The 25705-nt window shown below is 34.6% G+C and overlaps 1 protein-coding gene across 1 annotated transcript in view; it reads right to left on the reverse strand.

Annotated features, from left to right (window-relative positions):
• VTA1 (vesicle trafficking 1) overlaps window positions 1–25705 on the reverse strand; it is a 67671-nt gene that overhangs the window by 15409 nt on the left and 26557 nt on the right. The window contains exon 5 of the mRNA XM_059177400.1: window positions 9357–9465. Within this exon, the coding sequence (XP_059033383.1) occupies window positions 9357–9465 (109 nt within the window). The remainder of the gene's footprint in view (window positions 1–9356; window positions 9466–25705) is intronic.

A 25705-nucleotide genomic window follows, 5' to 3' on the forward strand; every position in this document is an offset into this window, starting at 1 on the left:
CAGGCTATCCTTATGGAGGAAAGAATCCTGAATCCAGCCTACCTCACACTGTATGCATGAAAAAATTTAAGGTCTTTCACAAACAAAAGTAACAGCTCCAATGATAAGTCTTCAGGATTAAAAATATGAAAGAATTTTTAAGGTAGAGATAGATAGAGATCTCATAAGACATAAGAAGTAGCCATAAAAATTTGAAAATTATAAACTATATTTTGCCAGGATTAAAGATTTTTGGTAATTAAAAGAAGGTAAGAAAACAAGTAGGGAAGCAATAGACTAGTAGTAAATATTTGTAAAACATGCATCTAACAAAGAACTTATATGCATAATTTGTAAATAATTCAATAATAAAATGACAGACAATCCATGAAAAACGGTCAAGTTTGTTAATGGTCACAGTAGTACTCACAACAACTGAAAGGTAGAAACAACCAAAATGTTCTTCAATGGATGAATAAATACAATGTGTATAGGCATATAATGGAATATTATTCAGCGTTTGGAAAGAAATTCTAAAACATCTTGTAACATGGATGAACCCGGAAGACATTACAATAAATGAAAAAGGCCAGTCACAAAAGGACCAATACTGTCTGATTCCATGTACATGAGGTACCTAGAGACAAAGACAGAAAACAGAACAGTGGTGACCAGAGGCTAGGAATGGATAGGGTAAAGGGGACTTATAGTTTAATGGGTATAGAGTTTCAATTTGAGAAGATAAAAATATTCTGGAGTTAGATGGTGGTGACAGGCTGAATAATATGAATGTGCTTTTTATGCCACTGAGCTGTACATTTAAATGATTAAAATAGTAAATTTTGTTATGTAGAATTTACACAACAAAAAAGAACAGGCAAAAGATTTAAACAGACACTTCACAAATAAATATATATGAACATCCAGTAAACACATATAACAGAGTTCAGTATCATTTAGCCATTGGGGGAAAATGCTAATTAAATCACAATGAAAAACCACTATATATGGATCAGAATGGCTAAATTTAAAAATACTGACAATACGAGGTGCTAGCAAGGATACAGAGTGACAGACTCTAATGCATGGCTGATTAAAGTATAAATGGTACAATGACTTCAGAAAATGGTTTGGGATATCTATCTATCTATCTATATAGATACATGAGAAAATGTCTATCTATAAATATCTATCTATATAGATAGATAAAATGATAGATAAAATAAAATGATAGATAGATAAAATGTCTATCTATAAAAATCTATCTATCTATCTATATAGATAGATAGATATCCCAACAATTTTATTCTGGTTATTGACCCAGCAGGATGAAACACACGCCACATCTTTACATATAATGTGAAGTATGTCTAAAAACCAAATGCATTTAAATGTCAAGCAGCTTAATTCATCATAACCTCAAACTAGAAATAGCCACAATATTCATTGGCAGATGAGCTGATAAACAAATTATGGCATCCATACTACAGAATACTACTCGGCAGTAAAAAAGAGTGGACTATTGCTACACAAGACACCAATGAATCTCACAGATAGAGTGTTGAAAGAAGTTGGGTGCAAAACACCACCATGGGATTCCATTTACACAATGTTTTAATCAGACAGAACTAACTTTTGATTAAACAAATAACTAAGTCAGTTGTTTCTCAAGGTGCGAATGGACTGGGAAAGAGTATGAGGTAATTTTGGGGGATAATGGAAATGTTTTTTATTTAGAGGGTGTGAGTGTCAAAAGTCACTGAGTCACTGAATTATATACTAAGCAAACAGTAAACTTTAATTTGTATCAGTAGATGTTAAAGACTGTGGGGTAATTTTTTATTAAAAACAGGGTACTTGGGCGCCTGGGTGGCTCAGTGGGTTAAGCCGCTGCCTTCGGCTCAGGTCATGATCTCAGGGTCCTGGGATCGAGTCCCGCATCGGGCTTTCTGCTCAGCAGGGAGCCTGCTTCCCCCTCTCTCTCTGTCTGCCTCTCCATCTACTTGTGATTTCTCTCTGTCAAATAAATTAAAAAAAAAAAAAACAAAAAAAAAAAAAACAAAAAAAAAACCAAAACAGGGTACTTGGGGCGCCTGGGTGGCTCAGTGGGTTAAGCTGCTGCCTTCGGCTCAGGTCATGATCTCAGGGTCCTGGGATCGAGTCCCACATCGGGTTCTCTGCTCGGCGGGGAGCCTGCTTCCCTCTCTCTCTCTCTCTCTCTCTCTGCCAGCCTCTCTACCTACCTGTGATCTCTCTGTGTCAAATAAATAAATAAAATCTTTAAAAAACAAAACAAAACAAAGAAAAACCCAGGGTACTTACATGGTCTCAAAGGGACTTTTCCCCAGTAACTTATTAGTAACACAAACAGCTTATTGATAACAAAAAGAAAATCATTTTAAAGTGTAATAACCCAGAGAATACCACATTACTTGAGTGATCAGTTAATATGACCAATATTTCACCAATATTATACAACCTTCCAATGTTGACATAGGAAACATAATCTCATCCTGGTGTATTTCTGCTAAGCATGTAACTGTAATCTAATTATGAGGCAACATCAGGCAAACCCAAATTGAGGGACAGTCTATAACTAACCTGTACTCTTCAAAAACACTGGGCCAAGAAACACTTAGAAAGGCTGAAGGACCATTCCAGGTTAAAGATAACTAAGGAGACATGAAAGTCAGATGCAGTGGTTAATCCTGGACTAGAGCCACAAAGGAGATTATTAAATCAACTGAACAGATTTGAATGAAGTACTGAGAAGCAAAAGAGCATTCTTCAACTCATTTTCAAATACTTCAGAAAGTATATATATATATATATATAAAATTATATCCTTCTGTAGAGCCATAAACCATTTCTGAGGAAGTACTGTAAAAAGCTATGACATTAACACTAGATTAGGGAACTTTAAGATTACATTTTAGATGACTAATATATTGGCTTATTTTATATCTCCTATGTTCTGCAATTACAGGTCTTAATTAGCAGCAAATATTTGCTGAGACTAAAAAATGTTGAAGTTAACTGTGTCTTAGGGTTTCCCCAAAGAGGGAAATTTTAAATTAGTAGAAATATGATAAAAAATATTACTTTTTTATTGAATATAGGTTAATAATAACCAGTTAAAAATAGCATCATTTTACAGATACTGAGTTGACAGACATGTAAACCTAGAGTTTGAATGTTAACAGAATTCCCTTCAGTTGAGCCTTATTTTTTCCTGGAACACTGTTTTTGTACTAATCATATGGTTTCCTTATGTACTTTTTGATAATATGACTTAATTGCACACAGCAGTATTTTCAGAATTATCTTTCCCTTTTTTCTTACTCTAAGGTGTAATATCCATTATTTTTATGGTTTTACTAGAAATTTAATTCCAGAATAACAGAGAATTAGACTTTTGTTAAACATAATACATTTTACCCCTAGAGTTAATTTAAGAACACAAGAGAATATAACGGTATACTTGGAAAAGAAGAATCAAGGTTTTGAAGAAGGCTTTTCTCTTATACATTCAGATTTAAGGACATAAACCATTTTAGAGCCATAAACCATTTCTGAGCAGACACTGTTAGATGTCATGACATTAACACTTGATTAAATTACCAGGTTACATTTTGTTCTTTTGAAAAAGTATCCAGTGAAAATATTCTCCTTTAGATTTTAAAGGATTATTGGTATTCCGTAACTCCCAATTTTCTACTTAGAGGCTCTATAAAAACTGATTAAAAATAATGAAAGAAATTATAAGCTCCATGTAAGCTTAATTTTTGGAAAACATAACAAAAATTATATGTATCTAATTATCTAGTAAGTTAGTATTATAAAAAGCATAAAACAACCATATCACAACAGAAGAGTTCATGATAATTATTAAAATGTACACTTTCAAGGACATAAGTTGAAAATGTTAGTATTAGAAGTCACTGAAAGAATATCTAGAAAAAATAACACTGATTATTTATTAGGCATATTAATATATCTAAATGACATATCTGAAATGCTACTAAAGCCAAATATGTTAAAAACAAAAAAACGTTATTTGCATGGTGTATTTAAGAATATATGTATAACCACATTCAAGAAATATCTCCCAAATCAGATGTTAGAAGGTAATGATAAGTACAATATGATTATATTTACTACAAATATGTGTGTGTAAAGGTTACTTAAATATCATCAGGTAAGAGAAGTGGTTCAGCTTCAATTTCCAATTTAATGTAATTACTGAATGTGAAGAAATGTTTCATCTTTGGCCTTAGTTCTTAAACTATTCACCCTCCCTGGGTGAAGAAACATTTTACTTTGGCTTCATCTCTTGCTTTTAGGTTGACAACTCCAAAATTCTTTTAGCCCAGAATTTTCTCCTGCAATCTTTAGATGAGTATATAATTGGCAGCTGGGAGTTCTGCATGTAGTAATCAAATGAGCATCTCAGTATCTTTTCTTGATTTTTCCCACCAAACCTGCTACCTTGTATTAGTCATTTCTTTGAAAGGCTGGAAACTCAGGGATCATCATCCATTTCCTCCCTCATTAAAGTGTTCTATGTTATACTGATTACATTTCCTTCTCCTTATCCCCATGTCAATATCTCACCCAGGCTTTTGTTTTATTATAATTTAGATCACTAATAGCCCCTGAATTCTTCTCACAATCTGCAGAATTATCTTTCTCCAATTCGCTCTCAAAAATCACCCCCCCACACACACAGATTTTACAGTCTTAGCCAGATCTCAATCTGCCTCCCTGCTGCTTTTGAAGTGTTTTTGTTTTGCTTTGTTTTTAAAAATTTGTACCATCCTTTCTTTTCATTTACCCAACTTAATTCAACTTCTCTTTTGAGACTCAGCTCAGGCACAATCTCTTATTACCATGCACTATAACTGCTTATTAAAACTTTTGTACCCTGTGAAGATGTATGCTCTTGTAAGGATCATGTCTTTTATTCATTCCTGGTACCCAGCAAATGCTGACAAAACGACATTAAAAAAATAAGTTTCTTTAAAAATGAATGAAAAACAATGACATTTTAAAAATGCAAGAACAAGGATATGTCCTGGGAAGTGGGAGTTCATTCCAAATTTAGGTCTCTAAATCGTATCTGAAGCACAGAAATGTACCCTGTAATGTTGGTACTATGGTCTCAAGAGAATGTGAAATTAATAATTTTAATGACTGGCTGAGAAATTTTCTTGTAAAACTGGTTGAAGGGAAAAAATTCATCTGCTTAAATGCAGAATAAGAGCACAGACTTTAGAATTAGAAGGCCTGGGTTCAACTGCTGAGTTTCATTAACTAATTATTAGAGCTTGATCAGAAATGCCCAGCCACCTTCACAAGCTATGAGAACTAAATAAGCTAATATATGTAAAATATTTAGCACAATGCCCGATAATACTGAGCGTTCCATAAATAACAAATATTAACATAAACTATGAAAGTACTTTATTAAGTGCTATATATTTTATAAGACTTCATATACATACATAAAATAGTTCTGCAGAAATTCAGACAAAGGGGAAAACATCACAGATAGGCAGGATTCAGATAGGTAAAAAAAGATAAGCAATTTAGGAGGGAGGGATGGTTTTATAGTTAAAGAAAGAGATGAAGGTCTCTTTTCATCTAGCTCTTAACATCTATGACTATAATAAAGAGAATATATAGTATGACTATAATAAAGAGAATATATAGGTCCTATGAAATGAACTGTGTCCCCACAAAACTCATATGACCAAGCCCTAATCACCAATTTGACTATATTTCGAGATAAGCTCTTCAGAAGGTAACAAAGGTTAAAGAGTCATAAGGGTAGAGTCCTATTCTAATAGAATTGTGGCCTTACAGAAAGGAAAGATCTGTTTTTCTCTCGGTCATATGAGAACAAAGAGAAGGCTGATGTCTGAAAGCCAGGAAGTAGGCACTCAAGAGCAAAAGAACCCTGCTCCACTTTGGTCTTGGACTTTCCAGCCTCTAGACCCCTGAGAAAATGAATGCCACCCCAGTCTATGGTGTTTTGTTATGGTAACCTGACCCACCCAAGACAATACAAGAGAGGAACAGAAAATAAAATTGGTAAAGTAGGCTGATGCCACATTGTGGTGACTCTTGCTTAAAGCCTGAAGATCTTGGGTATTTTCTTGTGGACACTTGTTAACAGTAGGACAGACATAAAACATTCCTGATTATGGTCAGTATTAAAGTAGGAAAGGAAGTATGTAAAAAACACAGACACTGGGTATAAAAAAAATGAAGAAACAAAATACCAAAAAGACACATGACTCAGAATAAGAGGGCCAGGGATTCAAGTTCTAGTTCTGTTTCATGATTCTATGTCCTTAGGCAGGCTCTAACCCATGCGGAATCTCAACTTACTCCTGTGTACAACAGTAATAACATAAACTAGTCCCAAGGGATTTCCGAGGGTATGAATAAGTGGAAATGATTTGTAAGCTTTAAGGCACTATATGAATGCAAGGTATTTATTACAGAAAATGACTGTAAGAAAAATTCTTTGTGAAAAAGACTATTGTAAATTAGTTAAGGACATATGAAGTGTTTTTCACAAATAGATAACAAAAAGTTAACTTGAAATGCCATATGAAAGCTTGCATCTCTAGAAGACAAACTGCAAAATAATTTAGAGTATCCATATATAAAACTGTAGTGTACCTTTTTCACCAAATGGCACTGTAACATTTTAAACAGTCCTCTAAATAATAAAGAGAACAAGAAGGTTTTCTTGTCTTCCTCACTTGTTCTCTCCTCCCATCTCCTTTGTCTTTTAAAGGCAGGTTTACTGAGCTATAATTTATATGCAGTAAAATTCACACATCTTGGGTATACAGTTTTGACATAAAACTTATACAATGTATAACCACCACTTCTGATCATCCCCAAGCCTTTCCCATGTTCCTTTGTAGTAAACCCCTCGCTCACCCCAAGTACTCAACTTACCTGATTTATGTCCCTAGAACACTGCCTTCTCCAGAAAGTTGTATGAATACAATCATATAATACATATGTAGCCTTCTCTGTTTGGCTTCTTTCACTTAGCATAATGCTTCTGAAATCAGTCCATACCATATTGCTGCAAATATCAGTGGCTGATGGCATCTGAATTATTTCCACTTTTGGCAATTACAAATAAAGCTGCTGTTAAGTTATGTATAAGGCTTTATATGGACATATGTCTGCATTTCTCTTGGGTAAAAAAATACCTTGAAGTGGGGCTGCCAGATATTGTGTCAAGTGTATTTTTAATTTTATAAAAAACTGCCAAACTGTTTTCCTTTTCTTTACCCATGAGTAATGTGTGAGAGTTCCAGCTACCTGGCATTCTCAGTAGCACTTGGGACTATCGGTTTGTTCAATTTTAGCCCTAAATTCTAGTAGGTAGGATAGAGCTTGCTATAGTCTTTATTTGTTTTTCCTTAATGACTAAAGATTTCAGCATCATTTCATGTGCGTGCTTGCTACCCATTCATTCTTAACTGATATATGGAAATACTCAACATAGCTGTTACATTTTGTTATGGATACTTAATATGTACAATATATTACTATGCAGAACTGCAATGTAACTATCATTTGAAAAACTGTGAGGACAGCACATATATGTAGAAATCACTAAAATGGCCCATAAGAACTAAATTATTAATTTCATCAGGCATTGAGAAAATTGAAAAAAAAAAAAAAAATCCAAGAGGATTAATTCCCATGGAGGAGTAGGGCCAACAAGCCATCCCCAGAACAGGAACAGCTGGTTTCACAAAAAAATTTCTAGAAAACACTTAAGGGAAAGGAGATTCTAAGGTGATCAAAATACTAGAAATATTCAGATTATATTTATGGAGTAAGCAGGACATTGACACCCCAAAGGAAAACTAGACCAGTCTTACTCATGAATGTCAATTAAAAAATCCTAAATATATAGTAGTGAACTGAATCCATCAATATAATAAAAAAAAAAAAAAACCCAAAACCAAAAAACAGAGCCACATGAGGTTTATTACTCAATGTAAAGCTGGTAACATTAGAGTAGTAGTGAAATTAATCTATTTAAAAAAACCCAAAACAGAGTCAAATGAAGTTTATTATTAACATATGATGTATTATTTGTTTCAAGGGTACAGGTCTGTGATTCATCAGTCTTACACGATACACAGCGTCTAAATGAGGTTTATTACAAAATATAGAGATGGCTCAATATTAGGAAATCTTTTGATAAATTCACTACAGAAACAGATCTAAGGATCTGGATTAGGCTGGTGTCAGTCAACTCTGGCCAACAGGTTGGCTATCTGTTTTTGTTAAGCAAAGTTTTATTGGAACAGAGACATGCTCATTTGATTACATATTGTCTGTGGCTACTTCTGCACTGTAAGAGCAGCTGAGAAGTTGCCACAAGTCCTCATGACCTAGAAACCTAAAATATTTATTATCTAACCCTTTAAGAAATGGTTTAAGAAACTCGTGCACTGAATGACCATTTTCACAGATGCCTAAAATCTGTATAACAAAATACAAAGATCACCTAGAATTTTAATGCAGATTACAGTGATTATTCTCCTAATAGTCAATTTCCTGTATGTCTAATCAATAAAAACAAGTGAAAAAGGTCCTTCCTTTTCTTTTCAATTACACACTAACTGAAAGGTGAAGTGAAATGGTAAGACCCTTATTTTTTCACAATTTAATTTTACAAAACTAGTTATTATGTAATGGTGAATCTTTCATGCATTTATAAGTCAAAACAAAAATCAGGTGCAGAAGTGTCTATATTACCAATAGTATAAAAAAAAAGGAAGCTATGTATTCCTATTTATTTGTAAATTCATAAAAAATCATCTGTTAAGGGACACAAAAAACCTAAAATAATATAGTATTTATTTATCTGGGTTTGGTAGAATCTGGCCAAATGAGGGATGTGATGGAAATGAGAAATTCATTTAATATATTTTTTTTATATCCCCTATAAATTTTAAACCATGTGAATGTACTACCTACCCCTCGGATAAAAAAAAAAAACCTCACTTCAAATAGATACATAAAAATTAATAGTGTCCTTTGTGGTTTGGGAATATTTTATAAACTATAAATGGATTACCTGTTCTATGTAAGAATGAAATCTGATTACAGGCAGGAGATGGCCAGGCCATCTTGTTGATAAAGACAGATATTAAAGCAGTTTGGCCTTAATCTCTTACTGTCCCTAAATTTATTTTACACCTAATTTTCATGGATTTTGGACCTGATGGAACAAAAGAAAATGTACTGTTTCTTTGAAAAATCATGGATAATATTCGGAACAATTATGATTCTACTAAGTCATCTTACTTAAATAAGTAAATACATACCATTATCTTCTTCAATTCCAACAGGCCCTGCTTGAGGAGTCTCTCCATTCTTTAAACAATTATGGATATATGTTGCCTTCCACCTTGCATATTTTCTGTGTTTCACATTCTAGAAGGAATATTTTTATATCAATATTAAATTTTATATCAATATTAAATTCTAGTAAGAAGTCAAATAAAAAGATACAGTGATAACCTATGGTATTTCTGAGATAAAACCCATTTTTGCATGTTACATCTCTGAAACAATCTGGCAACCTCCCCATCCTACCACTAGATTCTACCAAATGTCTAGGGCTCAACAGACCATAAAAAGCTATCTTCCTCAAGCACATACCTAGTTCTCGCTTATGATTCTGTACTTCAGAAAAGGTCTGCAATGGAAATATGAGAATGTCCATCATAAATCAAACAATCCTCCTCTATGTTCTACTAAAAACAACTTTTCTACACTGATTACCATTTTCTTCCAGGTATGATTTTAATTTATTCTACTTTATTACTTTATAAAGAAACTTTTTAGAAGTATCCACATTTAACTTTTCACTTCTTCACCAGCTGACTCACTCTAGAGAGAAAAAAGTTTCTTTTGTTTGATTTTCAGCACATAAAAGGTCAGAGAATTTGAATGTGCCATGCCTTTAATGGCAGTGAGCCCACATGTACCAGCCCCCACCTCACTTAAGTTGTTAGTTCACTTAAGGAATGTGCTCAATGTCACCAACAGCCCTCTCCATGCTGGCAAATCCAACAGACACTTGTAGGTATTATCTTACCAAACCTCTCAGCAGCATACAAAACATCGAACCATTCCAAACTCTGTGAAACACTGTCTATTACTGGTTTTTGTGACACTCTTGTTCTCCTGCTTTCCCTCCGGTCTTTGGCTACTAATCCTCTAGCTCATCTCCAGATAAAATTACACACCCTGTACTAGCACATTCTATAAATGGGTGGGCTCAATCAATGGATTCACATACAATTTTATTTTTATTTTATTTTTTTAAATTTTATTTTATTTTTTCAGTGTTCTAAGATTCACTGTTTATGTACTACACTCAGTACTCCATGCAATACAATTTTAAATATGAATTATGTTTTTATATAATTAAGTACTAGGAAAGCCACTTAACTAGTGAAGGGAATTACTTCAAGTTTTCAGTGATTTATAGCTTCCCTATTTTGGGGAAAACCTAAGATACAGATAATCTCAACATTTTTTATGCTTCATAAATAATTGCTTTTAGTTAAGACCTAAGATAGGCAAAAGGGAGATATAAAACAAGTCAATACACTGACTTCTGCCCTTAGAGAGCTGATCATCTTGTTATGGATAGAGATTTAAAATACAAAACAACAGTACTATAAAAATATAGTAGGTAGAAAGTACTGAACTTGTTTCTTTGGTAAGTCTACAATAATGGACAGCTGATAAAGTAAAATGGTATGTTAGCTTGGTCTTACGGGATGGGATGGAAAGTAGTAGTAAGACTATCGTGGAGAGAAGTAAAAGAACAAGCAAAGGAAGAAGGGCAGAAGTAAATGAGGTATTTAGAGAATGAAGGTGAGAAAGTAAATTTGCCACAGGTGGAATAGACATACCAGGGACCAGCTGAGTAAGTAAGATAAATCCAAGACAAGAGTAAAGTTGTGGACCAGCATGTTTATAGTACCTTACAGGCTCTGAAGCACTTACACATTTTTCTCTTAATTGGTTCTCATAATAACCTTGAAATTTAGGCAGGTCATCACAAGGCTCTGAGATATTAAAATACTGGGTCAATGAAGTAAATACAGTTTAACCTAGAATTCAAGGCCTTCCACACTGTGGATACTGTTTCAGTCTACTCTACTTCCTACTATCTCCCCTCAATCCAGATGAGATTCTTTCTCATCTGCAGTCTTCTCTCCTGCTAGTCTTCCTATTAAACATGGTTTCCTCTTCCAACAGGAGTCTCCTTAGGCTCAGTTCAAATGTTTACTCTCTTATCAACTTCCCTACCAGCACATAAATTAATCATTTATTCAAGTCAGTTACAGATCCGAAGTGCTGGGGATAACACGATGAACAGGCAGGTGTGAACTTTGGGAGTCCAAAATTAAAGCTAAGCAATAATTTCCATCACTGTACTATCTAAAGTCTATGATATTTTCTTCACCTTTCTCTCTTAAAATTCTGCAATCCAGTATTATAAATAGGAGCAAATGGCAGTACAAAAGTAAATGACTTACCCAAAGTTGCACTATTTTGCAGTGAAGCCATCCACTCATTCAGGGCTACCTTATGCTACAATTAGCACACTACAATTTGTAACTCAGATGGGAATATATGAAATAAGGTAAAACTGGCCTTAAAAGGTCAGCTACTTAATGCATATTAATAGAGGCTATAATTTGGTATATATAAAGAGGACCCTTTTGAAAGAAAATGAATAAACTGCTTAGGAAAGTTTAATTTGCCTTCCTCTGGGACCTTTAAAAATAGGGCAGATTTTTCTCGGCTCAAAATAATTTAACACCATCTAAAGACTAAGCTGGGTTAAGTTGCATTATGATAACTTTAGGAGGTTCCTTCATTCCTAATTTCACAGTAATAAACAGGGTAAAGATGTATAAACTATGCTGAGTTCCTTCCTTAGTATGTGAAGTTTAAAAACATTGCTCTAACGTGAGATGGCTTCATTTTAGTAAATACCTTTTACAAAATTTCCCCAGACAGATAAATCAATACAACTGTTTATTTTTTATTCCGTACTATTTTCAAGACACCACCACAAACTGGAACTTGTAATACTTCACAGAAAATTTTGGCAGCTGTACTCAAAATTAATTTGCTTTTTAATTTTTTTTCTTTAAAATAAAGGATGCTAGATATCAAAGAATATTTGAAGAGGAAAATTTCAAGATGTCAATATTTTTGAGATCTTTTAACTCCTTTTGGCTGATTAGACATCCTTTCTGGGAAACAGGAATTACAAAAAGAACTTTTACTTTTGTCTGTGGCCTCTAAGTTCCTGTTTTGTAACTAGATTGATGAGAATCACTGACAACTGCAAATTTTGGACACAAGAGTCAGTGGTGGTAAGAATTTTCATTTGATTTTTGTTAGGAAATGCAAACCAAAGGCTACAGCAGGGGTTCCCAAACCCGGTACATATAAAAATTACATGAGGATATAATAAAAAAATAGATTCTTAGTCCAAACTATGGAAAATTTGATAAAAATCATTTTCTATTATCATGCCAAAAAGCCACTTTGAAAGAGTATGCTCCCATTCTGTCTCTTGGATTTTTGTTTTGAACCCACCTGGTCAAGTGTTTATTCCACTACAATTGCTTTTGTCAAGGTTACAGATTACTTCTCTCTTACAAAATCCCAAACTTGGACATCATCCTACTTGACTCTATCAGCATGAAAAGTTGAGCACTTCCTCCTCTTTGTAATGTCCTTTCACTGGGTTTCCTGGTTATCAAGGTCTACTGGGTGTTTTTATTTTTGTTTGGTTTGTTTGTTTTGTTTTTGCCTTGCTGGGTGCTCCTGATTCTTTTTATCTACAAAGTGGGGAACCCTCCACAGGCTTCAGTTCTTGGACTTCTCCTCTTCTCTTCTAACACTTTACCTGGCTGATCTTGTTCAGTGTAATGGTTTTAAGTATCACCCTATGCTCCAAATCTCAAATTCATATTCTCTGCTCAGTTTTCTCTTGTGAACTTTTGATTCATCTCAACAATTTAATGTACACCTGATAGTTCAAAGCATTCAGAGTTCAACAGCAACTTCTGATCTTTTCCCACTAAATTTGTTCTTCCCCATGTCAGTACATGGCATTCTTGCAGTTGTTCGAGCCCAAATCACTGGAGTTATTTTTAGTCCTGTATTTCTCTTATAATCTACCAACAAATCTTTTAAAGTCTGTCTACTCTCCATTCAAAATACATTCAGAGTCCAACTACTTCTCAGCACCTTTCCTACTGCAAATTTTGATCTCAGCCAGTATTACCTTTCACTCTGATTATTTAAAAATGAACTAATGGGCCAACTTACTTCCATCCTTGACCACTAGAAATACTTTAATTTATGAAATGCTTTAAAAATAGCACTTAAATTCCATCAATTCTAGCTGAACTCCTCCTCAGCCTTACCTCCTATCAGTCTCCTCTCTCACTCCAGATTTAACTATACTATATCTTCACTGATACTTCTTAAACTTGAATAGACCCTCTTTACTACCTCAAACGGTTTGCACTTTGTCTTACAAAGACAAAGATGTTCTCTTCCTGAACATCTTTACATTTCATTCTCTTATCTTCTTCAAGGGCATTGCTAAAATGTTGCTTCTCAGTGAAGCCATTCCCAACCACCCTACTGAAATGAACTTTCCTAACCCTACCTTGAGTTTTGCTATGGCACTTATCAATCTGACATACTAGACATTTTGATGTATTAATTTGCTCACTGTCTCCACCAGAAGACTGAGATTCCCATGAGGGCAGGGATTTTACTCATTGCTGCATTACTTGTGCCTAGAACCATGCTTGATGTATAGCAGAGCTTAATATTTGATGATCAAGGAAAGGACAGCAGATTCTGGAATCCACGTTTTTTTAAAAATCAAATAGCCAAATGATTCTGAAGGTGGTTGTCTTGGAACCACACTTTGAAAAACACTGAACTAGAGTAAAACATTTTTGCTAATGAATAAATGTGAATATTATACTTGGGTACACAGTTTGACTTAGGCTTGCAAAGAAGGGTTAGTGGCCAGGGCTGAGGTTGTCAGTGAAACCCTCTGAATTATATGCAAAAATGCAATACATAAATGCATGGGAGAGAATCCATAGTTTTCATTAACATTTCAAAGCAGTTAATGATACAAAAGAAAGGAATTATCTCCAAGTGGGTGGTAACATCAAAGATAATACTTAGATATTCTTAGTTCCTCAATTCTCCCAAATATAGTATATAAACAACAAGGGCTCTAACTCCCAGAACAATGGACAAAATACAATGAGAAATGCTTGAAAAATACATATTCAACAAATTTATTACCACAATGACTCCAATAATGAATTATTTGTTGTCACAAATTACATATATTTCCTATGGAGATTTATTGAACATTTAAAAACTATATAAAATAATACATACATACATATATATATAGTTCTCTTCTCTCTATATATAGTTCTGTGAAATAACTTTTTACGCAGTTTTATCAAGCTTAGGAAAGTTTTGCCATAAGTACAAGATACTCTCACATACCTTTCACTTAGATTCCCCAAGTGTTTGCATTTTTATCTATCCATTAATATATACACATTTATGCATATATTAATATGCAAATTGTATCACTTTTTTTTCTGTACCATTTAGGATTAAGTTGGAAGTCACTGTGCCTCTTATCCTTTCTTTACCAATTTTCTAAGATCGATGACAGTCTCATACACAATGGTTATTAAAATCAGGAAATTTAATAGTTATATAAGAGTATTCTATGACCTGCAGTCCGAACAACTTCTGTCAATTGTTCCAATTATGTCCCCCATAGTTACTACCTCCCTAGGTTTATATAATTTAAGAAGTTTGCATTATTTAGTTTTCATGTCTTTTTAGTCTTTAATTTGAACAGCCTTTGTTAATATTTCTTGACCTTCATGTTTTAAAAAAAAAAGTCAACTTAATTGTAAAACGTCTATTTTTTAGGATTTGTCTGATATTTCCTCGTGATTAGGTTCAGATTATGCATTTTTATCAGGATTAGCACTGAAGTGATATTTGTCTTTCTCACTTCATCTTACTAGAAAGCACATGGTATTGGTTGGTCCCAATACTGGTTGTGTCATGTTTGATGACTTGGTTAAAAGTGGTGTCAGACACCATGTTTCTCCGTCAGAGACTTATTACTTCCTCCTTTAAAATAAGCAATTTGAGGGAATAGAGACTAAAGCAAATATCCTGTTTTTCATCAAACTTCCCACCTATTAGTTTTAAACCTCATAAATTATTTCTACCTTTATCACTATTCTGTATTTATTAGAATTCTATTATAAAGGGCCTTCTGTTTTTCCATTATTCACTCATTCATTCACTCATCAATTCACTCACGTATTTCTCTGTATGTTTCAGAACAGACCCATCCATTCTTATTTTACTCAACTAGTTTTCATCTATTAATATCATTCTATTTTGATGCTCAAATTGTCCCTGACATGGAAAAGTGGAAACCCTTTCCAGCTTGTTCTGGATCCTTCTGACATACCCCCAAAATCATATGAAGATTTTACTTTCTGGCACAGGACAAAGGTCCAATTCATCTAATACCTTTCCTGACCCAGTCCTAAATCCAGCCTTTTCTGTAAGAGAACTGGCTCTTTTCACAGATGAATGGTATTTGGAACCCAAAATAAGACACTGGGGTGTGCCCTCACTGCTATTTGGTGCACCATTGCTTCCAGGTCCCTCTGCTACAGACATATAAGAACTAAATTTTATGTGCATGTATATACCCATCTATGAATGTATGCTCTATGTATATACACAAATATACATACTGTACATATATACAGTTATAGTATACATATATACTACCTATACTACTACATAATCACTATACTATCACATGTATCTACTTTGCTCTATCAAATATATTTAAAAGCATGAATAATATGGACATCTCCAATTCCAATCCAAAGCCATTAACAGAATCTAGTCTTCTCCCACCCTAGTCGAACCTTTTTCCCCAGAAGTGAGAAACCTAGCTCTCTCAATATATTTACACATTTGCTCAATCATAGAATACAGAGTAAGCAGTTTTCGAACTGCCAGCCCAAAGCATTAAAAACAAATACCAACAACAATTCAATATTTAGCTTTATGCAGTAATATTGACATACCTTGAGATACATAAATCTTGTATATAATTTAGGTAGTTCTAACAAATAGATATACCTGTATAAAATATACTCCTATCAAAATGTAACACTTTTGGTTTCCCAGAAGGTTCCTTTGTATCTCTTTTCAGATCAATTTGCCCCATCCCCCACCAGATACAAATCCTAACTTTTTCAATAGAATAGATTTGTATATTGGAGTACTTTGTATGAAGGGATCAGTTTGTATTGAGTCTTCTTTTGCTCAGCATAATCCCTTTAAGAGTCACCCATGTTGTAGGGTCTATCAGTACTACCGTTTTAGATCTCAGTACAGAGCAGTACATTTATCAAGTCCTCTGTTGGTAGACACCTGGACTGTTTCCAGCCCCAGGCTATTAAGAATAAAGTTACTATGAGCTCTCTTGAACAAGTCTTTTTCGGGACACAGGTTTCTTTTCTCTTGGATAAACACCAAGGAGGAATTGCTGGGTAAAAGAATAGGTGTATATTTAACTTCAAATTTAAAAAAAAAAAAGAAAGAAAGAAAGAAAGAAAGAAAACATCTTCTCCCAAAGTGGTTATAACATTTATCATTTTCACCAAGCAATGTATGAAAACTCTTTGTTTTTCTACTTTCTAGCCAGTATTTGGCCAGTCTTTATTAACTTTACTGTTTTTAAACTATTTATTCTAAGGATGATTAAGGGAGTGTTAATATCTCAAACTATGATTATCAATTTTTCTGTATTTTTATTTCTATCAATTTTTGTTTTCTATAATTAAAACTTATTTTGTGTACATGTATAACTGTAATATCTTACTGATGAACTGAACCCTTTATTGCTATTCAAAGTCCCATTTTACTTCTACTAACACATCTTCCTAAAGTTTGTCTAATATTAATGTGTTCACTTGGAATTTTATTTACTTAGTATTTGCATTAAGTATTTTCTATCCTTTCATTTTCAAAATATCTGTGTTTCTGTACTTAAAAGGTGTCTCTTGTAAATAGTATAAAGTTATAGCAGTATAAAGTTATAGCTTGTTTTTTTTAATCTAGACTGAAAGCCTCTTTTATAGAGTGTTAGTCCATTTACATATATAGTATATACTGACATAACTATATTCAGGCCTAAAATTTGCTAATTGTTTTGTATTAGTCCCATCTGTTTTTGTTACCCTCTTTTCCCCTTTTCTGTCTTCTTTTGGGTTTAACAAATATGTACAGGTATAATAATTTTTACTTAATAGGCAGATATCTTTTTAAAGAAATGAAGGAAAAGAGAAAATATGTAGATTTTTAAAAAATGTATCTATCTACATACTATGTTCAGTGTACCTCTCGCTTTCCTCTAAGTCCAAGCTGCCACCTGTTATCATTTCCTTCAGCCTAAAAAACTTTGTTTCTGTGGTTCTTTAGTTCTTTAGCTCCTTATAGCAGATTTGCTAGCAATGAATTAATTTGCTGAAAAGGTCTTTTATTTTACTTTTGTATTTCGAAGGATAGCTTTGTTCAAAGTAGAATTCTGAATTCACAGGTTCTTTTTTTCTTTCTTTCAGTATTATACATGTCAATTTCATTATCTTTTTGCCACCATTTTTTTCAAAAAATGAGAAGTCAACCATCCTTCAAAACAGTGTTACCTTGTGTATAATGTATTGGTTGCCAAGACTGCTCTTTCAAGATTTTCTCTTCCACCACCCAACTTCACTGGTTTGCCTATATAATGTTCTCGGGTATAGTTTTTTATTTATCTTACTTAGGGTTCACTGAACTTGTTGGATCCAATATAGAAAATTTACGTTATTTCCTCAAATATCTTTTCTTCTACATTTTCTTTCTATTCTCTTTCTTGGGACTCCAACTGCACATGTTGGACCTCCACATATAGTAGTATATAGTATATAATGCCCATCTATTTTTGAATAGATTCATGTTAAATAAATATATAAAACTGAGCAGTTTAGGATGGTTTCCATTAAATTTTTCATGTATTTGCTGATGCCCTTTGTAATACAGCACAATAAAACACTAACCATCTAGTAGTAAAAGCAAGAACTTGTGTTTTTTAAGCATTTGCTATTTACTGAAGGCTTTACATACATTTCTCATTTGAAATCTAGGAGTACTTGACAAAACAGGTCATTATAATTTTCTTCACCTTAAAGACAGGGGAACAGGCTTACATAATGCAAGTAATTGGCCAAAGTCACACAGCTAATGAAGTCGCGTATGGACTTCAGAGGCCAATGTATTCTTAAGTCACATTATCCTAACACTGCATGCAAACACGTACCATTCATTCACGATTAAGCAGTAATTATTACACAGAAATCAATTCAAAGTATGTGGAATTCCTACTCTAGTAAGAGAGATACTACCTTTATATTTTTTTGTTATTGTAAATGCTAAGAATGAGACCTTCAGTGTACATACAGTAAGAGCATGAAAACCCAAGGTATGGTATATGTCCTGAACACATCCTTTCGTAAGCACATCATTTCTCCTGGTCTATCATGGTTTTCTAGGTTACCAGTAAGATGTGGCTTAATTCAGAATCTTTCTGTACAAATGGATATTTTAAACAGATTACCTCTTTCCCAGCCTGTGATTCATATATATAATCACTACAGAGATGTTGCAAAGCTCTGTTTCTGAGCAGGGAGAGTCAGGTTGGTATATAAACAGGATTCCCTGGGGGTTTCCAGAGAGGGCTTTAGATCAGTGCCAACCAAAATGTGGTCCCAGTTCCAGTGTCCAAACCATTTATGAGTTTGTGACAAGACCATACAGAAACTAAAAGCCTTGAGGGAACCTGTAACAAATTGGCTTGGATTTTACAGGTCTCCTTTTAAGTTTCACTTTTCTAGTAATTCAATAATTACTTGTATTTTATAAAACTATTAGTTGCAACAGAATAGAAATTACAAAGGGAAAAAAAGGCTGGATGTTCATCACACGAAGTGATGTTCTGGGCCAGAGCATGTGGGGACAAGTTACTTTTATTTTCCTGACTCTTGGTTTTCTTACTATAATTCAGAGTTGTAAAAGATGAAGTAAGGTATATCTAAATTGTTTAGGCATAGTGCCAGGCAAATGGCAGGAGTAAAATATCTTCCCTGTACTCTGTCATTACTATACCATAAGTCCTCATAATTAGTTATTTTGCTTCTCTTCCCACATCAGAACACAAATTCTGTGAGGGCAGGAAAGCATACCATATTCATTTGATTCCCCTAAATTAGCAGAAACTCAGCAGATGAGAACAAGTATTATCTTTTACCTGCAATTTCTATGTTCTTCCTAAATTAGCGGTATTAAACCTAAACAAAAGACTTTGTTACAAAGGAAAAAGGCAAAATGTTCTCTGCTCCCAAACATGCTAAAAGTGAAACAAATCTAAAATACAATAAAAGTCTATCAACAGTATTGGCCATAAACAGACTGCACAAGATACCATAGGAAACAAAATATTTATGTTTTGAACATCCCTTGTTTTAAAATACAAAATTATAAATTATACTATATATTCTGGTGATTCTATCCCTAAAACTGGGATACTGATTTCCATATAGCTATAGGATTGCTAGAAGTTTAAACAATAACATATTTAAATACTGAGATGGAAGTATAAAAGGCACAGTTAAAAGAGTTAAATAGGTATAACTAAAACAGAGATAGGAGATGGCAGATAAAGTATCTTTACAAAAGAGTTGTAGACTAAAGAAAATACAGATTTCATTTTTGTGCAACTATGAATAATGATGTGAAAAATATCAGGAAATAACCAAGAAAAATGCTGTGAGTAAAAGAGATCTATTAACATTTTAGAAGACTTAGGAAAGAATTTCTGTGTAAACAAGTCTGAACATTATCTCCATCTACAGATAGAAAAATGAAAAGCTGAACTGTAGCAACATCTGAAATATCAACGATCAGCCATTGTTTTTTACCCTGAGATTTCACTCAGCAAAAATTTACATTTAATGCCAAAGAAGATGTAAGAGTAGAATGAGACTAAGTCCCCTCTTGAAGAGACTGCAGTATACTTTATTCCAAAAAATAATCCACAAAACTTAATGCAGTATGTTACACTATAATATTCATAGAGCTAAGACTCTAACAGTTGAGAAAACAGGGGAATTCATGTAAGGGCAAGAGTAATGTAGCTGACTCAATGAGAAGGTAAGGCTTACACATGCAGGCTAAACATAACAGTTATCAATGGCAGAAACCGGGCAGGCAGTAAGGGAGACCAGGCTGAAGAACATAAAAGAGGACTGGGAAGAAGTACCATAGACAGGAGCCTCGACTTGCAATGCCAGGAAGTGAACAGTCCCTGTTAGGTCCTTCAATGAAACAGTTAACAGAGGAAAATATGTTGTAGAAAAAAAGAACCCCAAATAGGAAAATAAATTAGGTAAACTGTAGTCATGTAGCTTGTGAACCAGTGGAATTTTTTTTTTTTTTTTTTTTAATTTTTTTTTTTTTATTTTTTATTTTTTATAAACATATATTTTTTATATACATATATTTTTATCCCCAGGTCTGTGAATCACCAGGTTTACACACTTCACAGCACTCACCAAATCACATACCCTCCCCAATGTCCATAATCCCACCCCCTTCTCCCCAACCCCCTCCCCCCGGCAACCCTCAGTTTGTTTTGTGAGATTAAGAGTCACTTATGGTTTGTCTCCCTCCCAATCCCATCTTGTTTCATTTATTCTTCTACCCACTTAAGCCTCCATGTTGCATCACCACTTCCTCATATCAGGGAGATCATATGATAGTTGTCTTTCTCTGCTTGACTTATTTCGCTAAGCATGATACGCTCTAGTTCCATCCATGTTGTTGCAAATGGCAAGATTTCATTTCTTTTGATGGCTGCATAGTATTCCATTGTGTATATATACCACATCTTCTTGATCCATTCATCTGTTGATGGACATCTAGGTTCTTTCCATAGTTTGGCTATTGTGGACATTGCTGCTATAAACATTCGGGTGCATGTGTCCCTTTGGATCACTACATTTGTATCTTTAGGGTAAATACCCAATAGTGCAATTGCTGGGTCATAGGGCAGTTCTATTTTCAACATTTTGAGGAACCTCCATGCTGTTTTCCAGAGTGGCTGCACCAGCTTGCATTCCCACCAACAGTGTAGGAGGGTTCCCCTTTCTCCGCATCCTCGCCAGCATCTGTCATTTCCTGACTTGTTGATTTTAGCCATTCTGACTGGTGTGAGGTGATATCTCATTGTGGTTTTGATTTGTATTTCCCTGATGCCAAGTGATATGGAGCACTTTTTCATGTGTCTGTTGGCCATCTGGATGTCTTCTTTGCAGAAATGTCTGTTCATGTCTTCTGCCCATTTCTTGATTGGATTATTTGTTCTTTGGGTGTTGAGTTTGCTAAGTTCTTTATAGATTCTGGACACTAGTCCTTTATCTGATATGTCGTTTGCAAATATCTTCTCCCATTCTGTCAGTTGTCTTTTGATTTTGTTAACTGTTTCCTTTGCTGTGCAAAAGCTTTTGATCTTGATGAAATCCCAGTAGTTCATTTTTTCCCTTGCTTCCCTTGCCTTTTGCGTTGTTCCTAGGAAGATGTTGCTGCGGCAGAGGTCGAAGAGGTTGCTGCCCGTGTTCTCCTCAAGGATTTTGATGGATTCCTTTCGTACATTGAGGTCCTTCATCCATTTTGAGTCTATTTTTGTGTGTGGTGTAAGGAAATGGTCCAATTTCATTTTTCTGCATGTGGCTGTCCAATTTTCCCAGCACCATTTATTGAAAAGGCTGTCTTTTTTCCATTGGACATTCTTTCCTGCTTTGTCGAAGATTAGTTGACCATAGAGTTGAGGGTCTATTTCTGGGCTCTCTATTCTGTTCCATTGATCTATGTGTCTGTTTTTGTGCCAGTACCATGCTGTCTTGATGATGACAGCTTTGTAATAGAGCTTGAAGTCCGGAATTGTGATGCCACCAACGTTGGCTTTCTTTTTCAATATCCCTTTGGCTATTCGAGGTCTTTTCTGGTTCCATATAAATTTTAGAATTATTTGTTCCATTTCTTTGAAAAAGATGGATGGTACTTTGATAGGAATTGCATTAAATGTGTAGATTGCTTTAGGTAGCATAGACATTTTCACAATATTTATTCTTCCAATCCAGGAGCATGGAACATTTTTCCATTTCTTTGTGTCTTCCTCAATTTCTTTCATGAGTACTTTATAGTTTTCTGAGTATAGATTCTGTGTCTCTTTGGTTAGGTTTATTCCTAGGTATCTTATGGTTTTGGATGCAATTGTAAATGGGATTGACTCCTTAATATCTCTTTCTTCTGTCTTGCTGTTGGTGTAGAGAAATGCAACTGATTTCTGTGCATTGATTTTATATCCTGACACTTTACTGAATTCCTGTATAAGTTCTAGCAGTTTTGGAGTGGAGTCTTTTGGGTTTTCCACATATAGTATCATATCATCTGCGAAGAGTGATAATTTGACTTCTTCTTTGCCGATTTGGATGCCTTTAATTTCCTTTTGTTGTCTGATTGCTGAGGCTAGGACCTCTAGTACGATGTTGAATAGCAGTGGTGATAATGGACATCCCTGCCGTGTTCCTGACCTTAGCGGAAAAGCTTTCAGTTTTTCTCCATTGAGAATGATATTTGCGGTGGGTTTTTCATAGATGGCTTTGATGATATTGAGGTATGTGCCCTCTATCCCTACACTTTGAAGAGTTTTGATCAGGAAGGGATGTTGTACTTTGTCAAATGCTTTTTCAGCATCTATTGAGAGTATCATATGGTTCTTGTTCTTACTTTTATTGATGTGTTGTATCACATTGACTGATTTGCGGATGTTGAACCAACCTTGCAGCCCTGGAATAAATCCCACTTGGTCGTGGTGAATAATCTTTTTAATGTACTGTTGAATCCGATTGGCTAGTATTTTGTTGAGTATTTTCGCATCTGTGTTCATCAAGGATATCGGTCTATAGCTCTCTTTTTTGGTGGGATCCTTGTCTGGTTTTGGGATCAAGGTGATGCTGGCCTCATAAAATGAGTTTGGAAGTTTTCCTTCCATTTCTATTTTTTGGAACAGTTTCAGGAGAATAGGAATTAGTTCTTCTTTAAATGTTTGGTAGAATTCCCCCGGGAAGCCGTCTGGCCCTGGGCTTTTGTTTGTTTGGAGATTTTTAATGACTGTTTCAATCTCCTTACTGGTTATGGGTCTGTTCAGGCTTTCTATTTCTTCATGGTTCAGTTGTGGTAGTTTATATGTTTCTAGGAATGCATCCATTTCTTCCAGATTGTCAAATTTATTGCCGTAGAGTTGCTCATAGTATGTTCTTATAATAGTTTGTATTTCCTTGGTGTTAGTTGTGATCTCTCCTCTTTCATTCATGATTTTATTTATTTGGGTCCTTTCTCTTTTCTTTTTGATAAGTCGGGCCAGGGGTTTATCAATTTTATTAATTCTTTCAAAGAACCAGCTCCTAGTTTCGTTGATTTGTTCTATTGTTTTTTTGGTTTCTATTTCATTGATTTCTGCTCTGATCTTTATGATTTCTCTTCTCCTGCTGGGCTTAGGGTTTCTTTCTTGTTCCAGTGGAATTTTTTAAAAAGACTGGAACATTAGCTAAAAAGAATTTAATTAGAAGACTCAAAATCTTCACATACACGTCCTACAGATGGCCCCGGGTGTTCAGCTTGCCCACTCCCCATGTTGCAATGTTACCTTTCTTCTTCCTTCCTCCTACTAGAAATTTGTTTTGTGCTATCATATTTTCAGTGGGTCTAACTTTTTCCTTTCATTTATATAACCTCCTAGAGTTTTCACCCCTCCTTTTATAGATTCTAACCTAAAACTGTTTTTGCATCTCTCCCTTTCTTTTTCATCTTTGCTTTTTGTTCCTTTTTTATCACCTCTCCCACATGTGGAACATACACTCCTAGAGACTGGTGGAGCTGCAGAAGACCTCAGAGACCTGCTCATCCAGGCTTCACATTTTACAGAAGAAAAAACAAGTCCAAAGAAGTAAAATGACTTCTTGGTTTAAAATTCAGTGGGGCTTGCCTCTAATGACTACTATCTCTCTTACAATAAATTCTCAGAGCGGATAGCAAAAAAAATGTAGTATTTTAAAAATTTTAGAAAACAATAATATAAAAACCATTGGGGAGGGTATGTGCTATGGTGACTGTGAAATGTGTAAGCCTGATGATTCACAGACCTGCACTCCTGGGGCAAATAATATAAGTTAATAATAATAAAAAAGTACAGTGTTACATTAAAAACCACCACTCCCTTGTTTATAAAGATGATAAAATTAAGAGAATTTTAAAATACACAAATAAAAATTATGAGACAGTTATAATACCTTTCCACTTTCCATTTTCTGTTATTAGAGATTTTAGTGTTTCTCAAAAGAGCATTCTTTTAGAAGCAAGGAAAACAACTATTTTTGAGGAAAGTTTTAGCTTTGTTAAAAAAGCTCTGGCATATTCTCTAGTTTTTTTTTTTTTTTTTTTTTTTTTTTTTTTTTTTTTTTAAGATTTTACTTATTTATTTGACAGAGATCACAAGTAGGCAGAGAGAGAGAGGAGGACGCAGGCTCCCTGCTGAGCAGAGAGCCTGATGTGGGGCTCGATCCAGGACCCTGGGATCATGACCTGAGCCAAAGGCAGAGGCTTTAACCCACTGAGCCACCCAGGCGCCCCGGCATATTCTCTAGTCAAATGCAGCACTGTACTTACCTTATCAATGAACAAATAAATTAATGAGTCCTGAACTATACCTACAGGAAGATATATTTAAAAAAAAAAAAAAAATCTGCCTACCTGAAATCCTTAAACTCATTCTTTTCCCACCTTTCTGTTTCCTGTTTGTGTGTCTGCTAGTGTTTTCCAAGTACAGGATGTAACTACAGTGAAAGTGGAAAGGAGGGAATGAGTTAAAACTGCTAAATGCGTTGAGTAGCCAGTTTATACCCATTGTTTTTAAAACAGCTCATCTTCTTAATAGTTATTTTGAAATAAATGTTATAAGAGTTTGTGCCTTGTTTTGGGCATATCAGGCTTAAATCACAAGTAAATAAGTATAAGCCCCAGATATTCTTAAGACAACAATGAGGACTGGGGCGCCTGGGTGGCTCAGTGGGTTGAAGCCTCTGACTTCGGCTCAGGTCATGATCCCAGAGTCCTGGGATCCAGCCCCACATCAGGCTTTCTGCTCGGCAGGGAGCCTGCTTCCCCCTCTCTCTGCCTACTTGTGATCTCTGTCAAATAAATAAATAAAAACTTAAAAAAAAAAAGACAACAATGAGGACTTAGGGGAAAGTCTTGCTACCAGTCACCATACTGCTCATCTGTACTGATGACAAGCTGCTGAAGTCACAGCTAGAGTGGATTTCTCCCTATTTCACTAAACCAATGGAGCTTGGTTTACAATTATTTGACATTTCACACCATC

The sequence above is a fragment of the Mustela lutreola genome, chromosome 6, assembly GCF_030435805.1.
Source record: "Mustela lutreola isolate mMusLut2 chromosome 6, mMusLut2.pri, whole genome shotgun sequence".
In the NCBI taxonomy this organism is placed as follows: domain Eukaryota; kingdom Metazoa; phylum Chordata; class Mammalia; order Carnivora; family Mustelidae; genus Mustela; species Mustela lutreola.